This window comes from Sciurus carolinensis, chromosome 7, assembly GCF_902686445.1.
Source record: "Sciurus carolinensis chromosome 7, mSciCar1.2, whole genome shotgun sequence".
In the NCBI taxonomy this organism is placed as follows: domain Eukaryota; kingdom Metazoa; phylum Chordata; class Mammalia; order Rodentia; family Sciuridae; genus Sciurus; species Sciurus carolinensis.
In genome coordinates, this window is record NC_062219.1 from 118,018,237 (window position 1) to 118,033,000 (window position 14,764).

General features: G+C 43.2%; 2 protein-coding genes across 2 annotated transcripts; both read left to right on the plus strand.

The window, feature by feature from the left end:
- Positions 1-374: 374 nt before the first annotated feature.
- Tmem217 (transmembrane protein 217) lies at positions 375-944 on the plus strand. Its single transcript, XM_047559744.1, has one exon. The coding sequence runs from the start codon at positions 375-377 to the stop codon at positions 942-944; it is 570 nt and encodes a 189-aa protein (XP_047415700.1).
- Positions 945-13,715: 12,771 nt separating this feature from the next.
- Positions 13,716-14,270, plus strand: Tmem217b (transmembrane protein 217B). Its single transcript, XM_047559211.1, has one exon. It carries the CDS (start codon positions 13,716-13,718, stop codon positions 14,268-14,270), a length of 555 nt encoding a protein of 184 aa, XP_047415167.1.
- The last annotated feature ends 494 nt before the right edge of the window (positions 14,271-14,764 follow it).

Sequence of the window (14,764 nt, forward strand, 5' to 3'; positions counted from 1 at the left end):
AAAAAATTTTTTTTTAGTTGTAGATGAACATAATAACTTTATATGATTTATTTTCGTATGTGCTGCTTAGGATCGAGCCTGGCACCTCATGCATGCCAGGCAAGCCCTCCTTCGCTGAGCCCCAACCCCATCCTTATACCTTTATTTTTATTTATTTGTTTTTGTGCGGTGCTGAGGCTCCTGCCCAGGGCTTTGCACTTGCTAGGCAAGCCTCTACCACTGGGTCCCCACCCCAGCCCGCCGGCTTTTCTACGCGACTCCCCTATTTCCATCGTTCCTAGGTGGATAGGAGAAGGAGGCGGAGGTCCTGGCACTTGCAGCACGGGCAGGACCCGGCCTCGGGCGTGTTGTCTGTCTCCACAGGCGGACTCAGCATGAAGCAGCAGCAGTGGTGTGGGATGTCGGCCAAAATGGGCACCGTGCTGTCGGGGGTCTTCACCATCATCTCCACCAACATGTACCTCATCTTCGAACAGAAGCACCTGGGGAACGGCAACTGCTCGGAGATGGGCCCTCAGGAGAACATCAGCAACCTGCGGCAGTTCGTCATCTGCTGGAGCTTCCGCATTGTGCTGTTCCTGTCCATGGTCACCATCGCGCTGGGCTGCTGCCTGCTCTACTCGGTCTACGCCCAGCTCTACAAGGGCCTGCTGCTCTACGTGGCCTGGATCCTCTTTTACGAAGCCATCAACCTGGTCATTCAGATCTTCACCAACGAATTCAGCATCGGAGAGGTCCGGGTCATGCGCTGGCTGGGGTTCGTGTTCAGGGCCCTCTTGCACTGCTTCGGGATGTTCTTCGTCGTCGTCTACGCCCACATGATCTACAAGAGTCAGAACCAGGGCAACATCGTCTTCTACAACCGGCGCGTTTCCGTGGGCAGCGGAGAAACCCCCCGGCGGAAGTCCAAGATCTTGAGCTTTGCCCACCACTACAAAGAGTGAGGTGGCTCCGGCCTTGCCCCAGAGGCCGGCCTCGGGCTCCGAGGGTCGTTCATGTCTTGCCTTCTCCCCCCACCCCGCCCAGTTTGCTGAGTAGTTGGGCAAGTAAAGACCCCACTGCCACTCGTTCAGGGGAATGTGGACAGAAAAGTGAGTACGATCCCAAATGGAATCCCCTGCTCCTTGAGAGCATTTATTTCGTTAGAGAGCATGATTGTCTATCAAGCCCTCCTTGAATTCTGTCTTCCTTTTCTGGTTAGTATCGCACCTTATTGGTCAAAATCAAGACAGTAAAGGAAGAAATGAAGCTTATTCACTGGAGAGCCAGCCCTTCATTTTGGTATGTCTTCATTAGCCTTCAACCTACAGCTTTCCTAATTTAACCCCAGGTTGGCCTCATCTGTATTTATTCGCTGATTTTTGTAGCACAAGTATATTACTGTTAGCTTTGGGATGGATCTGTGCTATCATTTTCCCCTGTCTTCTATGCTATATTCCAGATAAGTAAGACAATAAAAATAGAGGAGAATCATTCTTCAATCTCTGACTTCTTTCCCTCCTTTGTCAAGAAGCACCAAGGGGACTTGATTATTCAAAAGGTAATTAAATTTGTGGGGCACAGTGGCCACTCCGGGAGGCTAAGGCAGGAGGAACACAAATTGAAGGCCAGGCTCAGCAACTAAGCAAGGCCCTGTCTCAAAATTTAAAAAAATTGAAAGGATTGGGGATGTAGCTCAGTGGTACAGCACTCCTGGGTTCAATCCACAGTACTGGAGAAAAAAAATAAAAATGGTAATTAAACTTATTTATATGACTATCCCTGTGCTATACACTGTGGGAGTTACCAAAAAAAGTATCCTTGAGGATTTTGTAACTTAGTGGAAGAGACTAATTTACTGTTTATGAATTAATTAACCAACCATATGAGGTGATGTACAGTTGTACACTGCTGCAGATCAACAAACTCCACTTCCTGGTTAGGTTCCAAAAGTGTCAGAAGCACTTTAAACTGGTGTGGAAGAAACACTGAGGAAACTTTTGCTTCAAACGTTATACATTATGCTAAGCTTTTGTCTGTTTAATATCTTTCTGAAAATACAACCGACATACAATAAATTGCACACATTTTAGAGCATATAGCCGGGTACAAGGGTGCATGCCTGTCATCCCAGCAACTCAGGAGGAACACAAGTTCCAGGCTAGTCTCAGCAACTTAGCAAGGTCCTGCCTCAAAATAAAAACTAAAAAGGACTGGAGATGTAGCTCAGTGGTAAAGTGCCCTTGGGTTCAATCCCCAGTACCAAAAATCAAATAAACATAAAAACAATGCCTGTGCTCTTCAGTTCCTTGCTACTCAGTGTCAAATTCCTGGACCAGCAACAACACCATCAATAGAGAGCTTGTGGATCCAAGATGATGGACTAGAGGGAGTCTGAGTTCCTTGTCGCTCTGTAACTCGGGTTTCAAGCAGAGTGTAAGGAAAAATGCAGCTCAGCTTGGGACCCATGGTAGCTCCAGCCCCTCTGATGGAACTGGCGCTCCATACGCTCGGTCTCAGTTGCGGCTCAACAATAGCTCCCAGAAATCCACGCTGGACGCGGGAAATCACATAAGGGAGTTTATTAGGCAGAGTGTCTCCCTGCAGGGTAAGAGAGAAATTGAGAGGAAAAGAGAAAGAAAAGAGAAAGGGTGCACACTAGAGAGAGTGGAAAGCGAGGATGAGAAAATGCAAGTGTGTAGGAGAGAGAAGCAAGAAAGGAAATATGGCGGTTGAATTCCGCCGGGCTAACAGGGGACCAATAACGGAGAAGGATACTTGCAAGCTGACTGATGAACCAATAGCTAGCCAGGATGTTCACAGATTGACAAGTGGTTGGAAGGCTGGGAAAATGACTGCAACGGAATGGGCGGGGGAGCAGCTTTATACATTACACAGAGGATATCTGTTTCTTGCAGTTTTTGCTGCTTATCGATCCCCTGCTGTTTACCCCATTTGTCTGCTGTGATCACCTGCAGTCAGCCAGCATATCGACACCTTTTTGAGTGCAGATTGCTCACTGTCAGGCGCCTATCATCCACCATTTGCCTGCCTCTTGCCTGCATCACCCACCGCCAGAGGTTCACCTCCCGATCCTCTGACAGCAGTCAGCAAACTGACTGCCGACCACCAGTGGAGTGCCAGCTGCCTGCTGTTGCCTGGAAGTTCACTGTTACAGTACCTGCAGGTTTGATTACACGTGGCTGCCGCCATTTTGAGACAACAGCCACGCCCCATAGGACCCCTGGCTGGACTGACTGAGCCCCATCTCCAGGATCCCTCAGCCTGACTGATCACTCCCTGCCTCCAGGAACCCCAGCCCGACTGACTGCTCCCTGCCACCAGGACCCCCAGACTGACTGCTCCATGCCACCAGGACCCCCAGACTGACTGATTGCACCTGGCCTCCAGGATCCCCGAAACCATACCAACCACACCCCACCTCCAGGCTGACCAACTGCACCCGCCTACAGGACCTCCAGCCGACCATACCCACACCCCCAGCTGCAGCTCCCCATTTGCCAACACATTTGGAAGCCAGAGGTGCCATCTTGGATAATCCTGGAAGCCATAGCTCTGATCTTTAGGTGGGGCAAATCCCATCCTGAGACACCTGCTGGAGACTTGAAGCTCATTGTCAGGTACCTCTCATACATCAGGCTACTGAAGACTGGGAGGTTTGAATACTATATGACTGTTAGAGTGTAGATTTTCTTTTTTCTCATTGAAAAATTTTAAGTTTTTATTTCTTTACTTTTCTTTCTCTCTTTTCCTTTTGTTTACCTGTTCCTCAGAGTCTCTTTCTCCCTTTTCCCATGCTAATAAATGACTTCTTTTGATTACACTCTCACCCTTTCTATGATCTAGAACTTCTATATATTCCTTTCTTATCCCATTAACAGATACATCCTACACCCCTCCACATCCTCTTTGTCCTCCATTAGAAACTGCAGACCTTATTGCAAATCTGTTTGTTATACCAAAGATAATATTTGAACTCATTCTGTTTATTATGACAATATTGTTAATGTCCTCATAGGGGCTATTTGGTCTAGGATTGCATACTGTCTGAATTGGGCACTGCTAATATTAATCTCCCCCTTAAAGAAAAGGTTTTGGAAACCTATAGGATCACTATAAGCCTATGGGGGGAAACTGCAATACCCCAGATCTGCACTGCTGGAGGGGAAGATACATGAACAACATGAGAAAACAAGGGAAGAAAATGATCCAAACAAATCTAGGTTCTATATTAATAGAATCCAGTGACAGTATGGTAGAAGAAGTGTCAGAAAAGGACTTCAGATTATACATGATTAAGATGATTCATGAAGCAAAGGATGAAATAAGAGAGCAAATGCAGGCAATGAATGGTCATACCAATAAGCAGTTGAAAGAGCAACTGCAGGAAGCAAAAGATCATTTCAACAAAGAGATAGAGATTCTCAAAAAACAAAAAAACAAAACAAAACAAAACAAAAAACCCAGAAATCCTTGCAATGAAGGAAACAATAAACCAAATAAAAAATTCAATGGAAATCATCACCAAAAGACTAGACCACTTGGAAGAACCTCAGACAATGAAGTCAAAACATTTAGTCTTGAAAATAAAGTTGCCCAAACAGAGAAGATGATAAGAAATCATGAACAGAACCTCCAAGAACTATGGGACATCATGAAAAGACCAAGAATTATCAGGATTAAGGAAAGCACAAAGATACAAACCAAAGGAATGAACAACCTATTCAATGAAATAATATCAGAAAATTTCCCAAGCCTGAAAAATGAAATGGAAAATCAAATACAAGAGGCTTACAGAACACCAGGTGCACAAAATTACAACAGATCCACACCAAGGCATATTATAATGAAAATGCCTAACATACAAAATAAAGATAGGATTTTGAAGGCTGTGAGAGAAAAGCATCAGATTACATATAGGGGGAAACCAATATGGATATCAGCAGATTTCTCAGCCCAGACTCTAAAAGCTAGAAGGGCCTGGAACAACATATTTCAAGCTCTGAAAGAACATGGTTGCCAACCAAGAATCCTATACCCAGCAAAACTAACCTTCAGATTTGAAGATGAAATAAAATCATTCCATGATAACAAAAGTTAAAAGAATTTACAAATTAAAAAAAAAAAGAATTTACAAATAGAAAGCCTGTGCTACAGAATATTCTCAACAAAATATTCCATGAGGAGGAAATGAAAAACAACAATGGAGGTCAGCAAAGGGAGGAACTACCTTAAAGAAAAATCCATTCAAAGGAGAAACCAAGCCAAGTTAAAAACCAAAAATAAGCCCAAATGACTAGGAATACAAATCATATCTCAATAATAACCCTGAATGTTAATGGCCTAAACTCATCAATCAAAAGACACAGACTGGCAGATTGGATTAAAAAGAAAGACCCAACAATATACTGCCTTCAAGAGACTCATCTCATAGAAAAAGATATCCACAGACTAAAGGTGAAAGGATGGGAAAAAATCTACCACGCACATGAACTCAGTAAAAAAGTGGGGGTTTCCATACTTATTTCAGATAAAGTGGACTTCAAGCCAAAGTTAGTCATAGGGAATAAAGAAGGATATTTCATACTGCTTAAGGGAACCATAAATCAGGAAGACATAATGATAGTAAATATTTATGCCCCAAACAACGGTGCATCCATGTAAATCAAACAAATCCTTCTCAATTCCAGGAATCAAATAGACCACAACACAATAATTCTGGGTGACTTTAACACACCGCTGTCACCACTGGATAGATCTTCCAAACAAAGAAACCATAGAATTCAATAACATAATCAATAACCTAGACTTAATAGACATATATAGAATATTCCACCCATCAACAAGCGAATACACTTTCTTCTCAGAAGCACATGGAACCTTCTCGAAAATAGACCATATGTTATGCCACAAAGCAGCCCTTAGGAAATACAAAAAAATAGATATACTGCCTTGTGCTCTATCAGATCATAATGGAATGAGAGTAGAAATCATTGACAAAATAAAAAACAAATTACTCCAACACCTGGAGACTAAATAATATGCTATTAAATGAAACATGGATAACAGAAAACATCAGGGAGGAGATAAAAAAATTCTTACAGGTCAATGAGAACGATGATACAACATATCAAAATCTCTGGGACACTATGAAAGCAGTACTAAGAGGAAAATTTATTGCATGGAGCACATTCAAGAAAAAAATAAAAAGTCAACAACTAAATGACCTAACATTACAGCTCAAAGCCCTCAAAAAAGAACAGAATAACAGTAAAAGTAGTAGAAACCAGGAAATAATTAAAATCAGAGCGGAAATCAATGAAATTGAAACAAAAGAAACAATTGAAAAAATTGACAAAACAAAAAGTTGGTTCTCTGAAAAAGTAAACAAAATAGACAAACCCTTAGCCACACTAACAAAGAGGAGAGAGAAAATTCAAATTACTAAAATTTGTGATGAAAAAGGAAATATCACGACAGACACCACTGAGATACAGAACACAATGAGAAGCTACTTTGAAAATCTGTATTCCAACAAAATAGAAACTACCGAAGACATCGACAAATTTCTAGAGACATATGCTCCTCCAAACTGAACCAGGAGGACGTACACAATTTAAACAGATCAATATCAAGCAATGAAATAGAAGAAGCCATTAAAAGCCTACCATCCAAGAAAAGGCCAGGACCAGATGGATTCTCAGCCGAGTTCTACACGACCTTCAAAGAAAAATAAAGCCTGTAATTTAACAAGTGTTGGCATATGTATAGCCCATGAACCATCACCAGGATCAGGTTCATGAGCAGACATCATACCACATTCCTTATAATCCCTGTCTTCCAACTCTCTCTATACCTCCCCCTACCATCATCAGGCAATGGTTCACTGTCGCTATATATTAACCTTTGCTTTCTAGAATTCACTAATGGATGTGCCCTTCTGGTCTGGCTTCTTGCACTCATGTCATGCTTTGAGATTGATCCAGGTGTGTGTGGATGGGGTATTCTTCTGACAGGTGTGCCTTGGCATGAAGGTACCACAGTGCATTTATCCATTTGCTGGTGGAAGGACATCTGGCAGGTTTTTCTCTTGTTGTTGTTTTGGTTTTTGATTTTTAAGTAATAATGAATAAGAAAAATTTAAATATTTGTGTACAAGGTTTTATATGGATTTGTGCTTTGATTTATCTTCACTAAATACCATTTGCACTTTTAAAGAAACTGTTTTTGGTTTTTTTTCCTCTCCCAATGTGCCTGTACCATTAAATTCCCTCTAGCAGTCTACGAGAATTACTGTTCCCTCACATCTTCCCCAGAATTTAGCTTGGACAGGAATTTTTCATCAGAGTCATTCTAGTAGGTTTATAGTAGTATTTCCTTGTGGTTTTAATTTAAATTTCCCTGATGGCAAATGATGTTGAATATTTTTTCATGTACTGATTTAGCACTCATATCTTCTTCAGCAAGGTGTCTATTCAGAGCTTTTGCCAATTAAAAATATGTTGTTGGGGCTGGGGAGATAGCTCAGTTGGTAGAGTGCTTGCCTCTCAAGCACAAGACCCTGGGTTCAATCCCCAGCACCGCCAAAAAAAAAAAAAAAAAAAAAAGTTGTTAGGCACAGTGGCACATGCCTATAATCCCAGCAGCTCAAGAGGCTGAGGAAGGAGGATTACAAATTCAAAGGTAGCCTCAGCAACTCAGCAGGGCCTAAGCAACTTATGAGACCCTGCCCCTAATAAAATATAAAAAGGACTGGGGATGTGGCTCAGTGGTTAAGAACCCTGGGTTCAATCACTGATACCAAAAAAAAAAAAAAAAAAAAAAAAGAAGAAAGAGAGAGAGAGAGAGAAGAAGAAAACCTGATACTGAAACGAACAGAAATTCATCATTGACTGGGAAATACAAGAATGAGGGGCCGGCATCTGGCCAGGGCCTTCTTGCTATGTCATGACATGACGGAAGGTCTCACAACGCAGATGGACAAGAAGAGGGTAAGAAAGGGAACACACTGGGCAAGCCCCTCCCACAGTTATAGCTTGAGTCCACTCGTGAGGGGAGCCCTGGTGACCCTCAAAGCTCACACCTGGGGCACTGCCGTAATGCCAATGAAATTGCAACCCGCGTTTGGAGGGGCAAACATTCCAACAGCAGTCAGGCATTTACATTTCCTTAGGAACTTCAGAAGCAACTCTATTTTTAAAAGGCCTGCTAAAATAAATTTTTAAAAGCCTGCTAGGATGTTGATTGGGATTGCATTGGCTCCATACATGGATTTGGGGAGAATTAAAATCTTGATTTCAAATCTTGGTGATTTCAATTCTAATACATGGGATCTTCCCATTTATTCAAGTCTTTAATTTCTCTCATTAATGTTTTATAGCTTTCAACATTCCAGTTTTCCATGTCTTTTGTCAGATTTATTTTATATTTTATTTTTTTTTTCTTCTTTCTCTCTCTTTCTCTCCTTTTTTATTTTCTTCCTAGTGGCATTGGGGATTGGATCCAGGTAGGTGTGCTCCACCACTGGGCTACATCCCCAGCCCTTTTTATTTTTTATTTTGAAACATAGTCTTGCTAAGTTGCCAAGGTTGATCTGGAACCTTGATCCTCCTGCCTCGGCCTCTGGAGTTGCTGGGATTACAGGTGTGCGCCCCTGCACATGTCTTGTCATTGATTTCCAATGCAATTTCAGTTATAAGCATTTTAAATTTATTGAGATTAGTCTTCTGTTTTTGCTTTTCAGTGCTGGGTATTGAACCCAGGGCCTTGCACATGCTAGGCAAGCACACTACCACTGAGCCATATGCCCAACCCCAAGACTAGTCTATGACATTAAATCTTGATAAATGTTCCACCTGTACCTGGAAAGAATATTCTGCTATTGTTAGATGCAGTGTTCTATAAATATGAACTAGATCAAATTGGTTGATAATATTGTTCAAATTCTTGTAATACCTTTCCTGATTTTCTATCTACTTCTTTTCTAAATTTTTAAAAATATTTTTAGTTGCAGATAGACACAATACCTTTATTTTATTTACTTATTTTTATGTGGTGCTGAGAATCAAAACCAGTGCCTCACATGTGCTAGGCATTCGCTCTTCCACTGAGCCACAACCCAGCCACTTCTGTCTACTTCTATCAGTTACTTGAAGAGAAGTATTAAGATCTCTGACTATAATCATAATCATGGATTTGCTTATTTATTTTTGCAATTTTATAAGCCTTTTCTTTGTGTATTTTGAATGTTAATGAGTATGTAAATGTTTAGGTTGTTATATCTTTTTGCTATAATAATAAAACGATCCCTTTGTCATTTAAAGTGACTTTTATGGAAAGGGGGATACTGGGGATTGAACCCAGGAGGATTCCACCTTTAAACCACATCCCCATCCCCTGGTCTCAAACTTGGGATCCTCCTGCCTTAGCCTCCTGAGTAGCTGGGATTAAGACCTGTGCCACTGCACTTGGTTGAAATGAACTTCTTTACCTCTGGGAATACTCTTTGCCCTGAAATTATTTTTGTCTGGTATTAATGCATCCACTCCATTCTTCTTTTGATTTGTGTTAATATGGTATGTCTATCTTTTTACTTCTAACTTATTAACTCATTTGTGTCCTTATTTTTTCTGGGGTGGGTTCAGGGTATTAAACCCAGAAGTGCTTAACCACTGAGGCACATCCCCAGTCTTTCTAATATTTTATTTAGAAACAGGGTTTCACTGAGTTGCTTAGGGCTTCACTAAGTTGCTGAGGCTGGCTTTGAACTCATGATCCTCCTGCCTCAGCCTCCCAAGCTGCTGGGATCACAGGTCACCTTGCCCGACTGTGTCTTTATGTTTAAGGTATGCTTATCGTGCAGGGGATGTGACTCAGTGGTAGTGCAAGTGCCTGTCATATGCCTAAGGTCCTGGTTTCAATCTCCACCAATGTAATAAATAAATTAATTAACTTTTAAAGTATGCCAAGTATAGGTAGTATATAGTCAGGTCTTGCTTTTTTACTTTTTAATTCTAATCTGACAACCACTGACTTTTAATTTGAGTATTTAGGCCATTTACATTTAATGGTCATCTTGTTATTTGTTTTCTGTTGTCTCATCTGTTCATTCATTTTTACTGATTTTCTGTCTTCTTTTGTATTAATTTAATACTTCTTATGGTTCCATTTTGTCTTTGTTACTTTATTGAATACAATTATCTTGTGTTATTTTAGTATTTCATTTAAGGTTTATGGTATACATAGTTAACTCATCACAGTCTATTTTTAAGTGATATTATGCTACTCCACATCTAATATAAGAACCTTATGGGTAGTACAATAATATGCTTCCTTTCCTTTTATTTTATTTATTTATTTATTTATTTATTTATTTATTTATTCATTTTAGTACTGGGGATCAAATCCAGGATCCTGTACTTGTTGGGCAAACATTCTACCACTGAGCAACATCTTCAACTCTTTTTATTTTATTTTCAGACAGGGTCTCACTTTATTGCACCGGTTGACCTTGAACTTGAGATTCTCCTACCTCTGCCTCCCTAGTAGTTGGGATTACAGGCATGCACCACTGTGCCTAACACTCCAGGGCTTTTTTATCATCTCCAACAAAAATCCCATGCCCATTAAACACTAACTCCCTATTCTCTCTTCCCCTCACAGCCCCAATTAACCATAATCTTACCTTCTGTCTTTATGAATCTGATTATTCTAGGTCACTCATAGAAGTGGAATCATACAATATTTGTCCCTTTGTATTTGGCTTATTTCACTTAATATAATGTCTTTTTCTTTTTCCTTTTTTTTTTTTTTTTTGTACAGAGGATTGAACCCAGGGGCAATCAGCCACTGAGCCACATCCCCAGCCCTTTTTCATTTTTTATTTAGAGAGAGGGTCATACTAAGTTGCTTAGGGCCTTCCTAAATTGCTGAGGCTGGCTTTGAACGGCCATCCTCCTACCTCAGCCTCCCCAGCCACTGGGATTACAGGTGTGCACCACCATGCCTGGCTGGTATCATGTTTTTAAGGTGCATCCTAGTTATTCCTGCACTTAATTTCCCACCATCCTCCTGACCCTGCATGACTTCAGATACACAAACCTCTCACTGTACCCCAGGTCTGGAAAAGCTCAAGGCAGGCAGAAGAGGCGGTGTATTGGCTGTTCATAGCTGTATTGATACCTCCCTGACCCTCCAAGCATGACCCACCTCTGTCCTGCATCAAACAGCAGCTTCCAGAGCGAACACTACCAATGGAGCATTGGCCTGAACTCTCCAAAAATTGGACCCAAATCACACAATTTTATTCCTTTGCTTTATGTCTGTATTGTAAGTTTCAAGGTGGTGCCTTTATATATCCCAACGGTGCCACATCCCTACCGCCCCAGCCTCGGTCTCTACCCTCAACACCTCTCCGGGACACTGAACTAACCACTTAGCTTCTCTCTCTGCCTCCTGCAGACATCCTCTGGTGCATTCTGTTCATTCAGCTTTCCCTCAGCAGACATCCAGTGAGTACCTACTGTGTGACAGAAACTGAGCTGTACACAGCGGATACACAGGCAAACACACCAGTGTGGAAGCCGGACAAATAAAAGGCGAATGAATAAGATGCTTTTTAAAATTAAGGAAAAGAAAACAAACAAACGAACAAAACCTTATAATGCAGTGTGGTAAATGCTGTGGAGGAAGAGGTGATCTAGCCATCAAGATCTAACAAGGAGCCGGGTGCCCCATTTGTAATCTCAGTTACTCAGGAAGCTGAGGCAAGAGAGTCCCAAGTTTGAGGCCAGTCTGGTCAACTGAGTAACACACTGTCTCAACATAAAAATCTCCCTCTCCTCTCCTCTGAGCTCTCTCTCTCTCTCTTCCTCCTTCCTGAGCAGCTTTTCTCTGCCACACCCTCCCACCATGATGTTCTTCCTGAACTTGGGCCTCGAGCTGTGGAGTTGGCCTACCATGGACTGAATCTCTGAAACCATGAGCCAAAATAAACTTTTCCTCCTCTAAAGAAAACAAACAAACAAACAAAAAAGCAGTCATGTTGTTCAGTGGTGGAACACTTTCCTAGCATGTGCATGACTGTGGATTCGATCTTCAGAACTGCAAAACAAACAAACGAACTAAAAAGAAGAAGAAGAAGGAGAAACTGGAAGCCTCAGAAGAATATGGACAATGACATAGCCCCAGTCCAAGGCCGAAGGTCCGGATACTCCCTAGAATCACTGTGTTCAAAGGTTGGAGAGTCCAGAGTCTGGTGTCCACAGGCAATGGCAAGGATGCACCCATTCAAGAAGAGTTGAGCCAGGTGTCACACATGCCTGTCATCTCAGCAGCTCAGGAGGCTGAGGCAGGAGGATCCCAAGTTCAAAGCCAGCCTCAGCAACTTAGCAAGGCCTTAGCCAACTTAGTGAGACCTGTCTCTAATAAAATACATTTTTTTAAAAAAAAGGGCTGGGGATATGGTTCATTGGTTAAGCATCCCTGGGTTCAGTTCCTAGTATCAAATAAGGAGGAAGAAGAGGAGGAGGAGGAGGAAAGGAAAAAATAATAATAATGAACTGGCCTACCTGCAGAGGATGTATCCCTTCTCCCACTTTTTATTCCCTGAAGGTCCCCAGCCTGTTGGCTGGTGGTGCCCACATTCAGGGTGGGTCCCCCCTACCCTCAGTTTGTTGACTCACAGGACACACACACACACACACACACACTCCAGAAGTGCTCTTCACAAATTTTCTAGATGTCTGTCAACCTGGTCAAATTGACAGCCACGCCTAACCATCCCCCATGGGGAGTTTGTCAGTCAGAATAACTGTGAGTTCCCTTCAGTGTGTGACTGTGCCCCTTCCTTCTCCCTCACCAGGTAGCTCACAGGGTGGTGAATGAAGAGGCAAGAGTCTTCTGAACTAGGAACTAGAAGGAGGTGATTAGGGTTGTGGAGGGACATCTTTGTTATAAATGCTCAGCAAAGTTTGCCTGGGCTCTGGGAATCTCCACCCTGGCTGGAGCCAACCTGTAGAGTTCAGCTCTAACCAAGGTTGCAGCTGGAGGTCTGCCTGCCTGCCGGGTTCTCCTGCTTAGCATCTTGGTCTCAATAGTAAACCTGGCATTCATAAACCTTCCCCCAGGTCACCCACTGCTGGCCCAACCCTATGGGGACAAGACTGGCACTCTCAGGGAACAAAGCAGGACAATTCCATTTCTAAGGGTTTGGAAAGAAAGAAATGGGGAAGGGTCAGGGGATGACACCAAGCTCTGAGGAGCCAGAAGAGTCTTCTTTCTGTGGAGAAACAAATTCACCAGAAGGGAGCCCTGAAACTCATTCCATGATTACCCCAGACACAGGAGCTTCCTGAGGCCCACAGACCTACAGCAATAATAGCACTTTTTTTTTTGTTTGTTTTTGCCATCTTCAAGCAAAGCCGGCGTTAGAACAGCAGAGTTGGAAGCTTCCTTCGGGTCATCCCAGGCCACGGGTGCTTTCAGTTTCCAGCGATGTGGTTCCCCACAGCTGCTTAGATCAGAGCAGGGATCACACCCCTTGTCCCTTGACCTCCAGTCCACTGCTTGTCCTCAGAGCAGCATTGCTCTCTGCAGCCCTAGAGGCTTGGGGAGTTAGACAGGCCAGTTCTGCCATCTTGTTATGTGTATGTGTGTGTATCTCTCTCTCTCTCTCTTTTGGTCTGCAGGAAGTCCTCTGGTAAACCAGGTACACAATGGACGCCAGGATGCTGTCCTTCATTGTGGGCCTCTTCTCCCTCTTCAACACCATCCAGCTCTTCATCTTTGACCTGAACCAGATGACGTATATTGGCTACCAAGACAAGTTCCACATCTACAAGACTACAGATTCTGCGCTGGACTCTTGGGTCATGAACAAAAGGAAGCTCATCAACACCGTCCTGTCCGTCATCACTGTGGCCGTCAGTTGCCTCCTCCTCTACTGTATCCACCACAACGTCTACACGGGGCTGCCGATCTACGCCGCGTGGATCGTGCTCTACGAGTGCATCCACCTCTCCATAGTCATACTCCTCCACAAGATCATCAAAAACCAGTTCAGGGAGCTGAGTCACTTGTACTTGGTCTTCCAAGTCTCGCGGATGATCCTGCACTTCTGTGGCCTGCCCTGCGTGGCCACGCACGGCTATTCCATCTACAAGGACTCCAGGATCTTGGGCAAGCCCGGCCGCCGCAGGCACTCCTCCATCAGCACCATGGACTCGTGGCCACCGGTCGGTCAGGGAATGTTGTACCGCAAGTTAAACTAAACTGTGCCAGGGCACATGCCTTCCGGTGATTCTGCTTGCCCTTTCTGGGTTTTTGAGTTTTCTGCACTGAGGGGAGTTCTTGGGGGAGGGAAAGTTGCATGGACTGATCCTGTGTCAGGGTGAGGATGCGCAACTTATTTTAGCGTTAATGATATATTACCTTCATGCTTGTTCACCATCGCGTTGGTGTGTGCTTCTGTCCCTCACAGTCCCCTCCTCTCCGCACTCTTGGCTTCTAATTTTCCTGTTGTGGATTGTCCAAAAATTGCATAGCTCTGCTCAGCCCCCCCCCCCTTTTTTTTGTGGTGCTGGGATCGAGCCCAGGGCCGTGTGCTTGCAAGGCAAGCACTCAACCGACTGAGCTATCTCTCCAGCCCATTCAGCCCTTTTTGAAGCAGTGCTGGCCAATAGAACTTTCTGTGCTGGTGGAAGTATTCTATCTCTGTATTGTCCATGAGCCACAGCTGGCTACTGAGCACTTAGGATGTGGCTAT

Coding starts and splice junctions, on each gene's coding strand:
- Tmem217b (XM_047559211.1), top strand. CDS start 13,716: ATGGACGCCAGGATGCTGTCCTTCATTGTGGGCCTCTTCTCCCTCTTC.
- Tmem217 (XM_047559744.1), top strand. CDS start 375: ATGAAGCAGCAGCAGTGGTGTGGGATGTCGGCCAAAATGGGCACCGTG.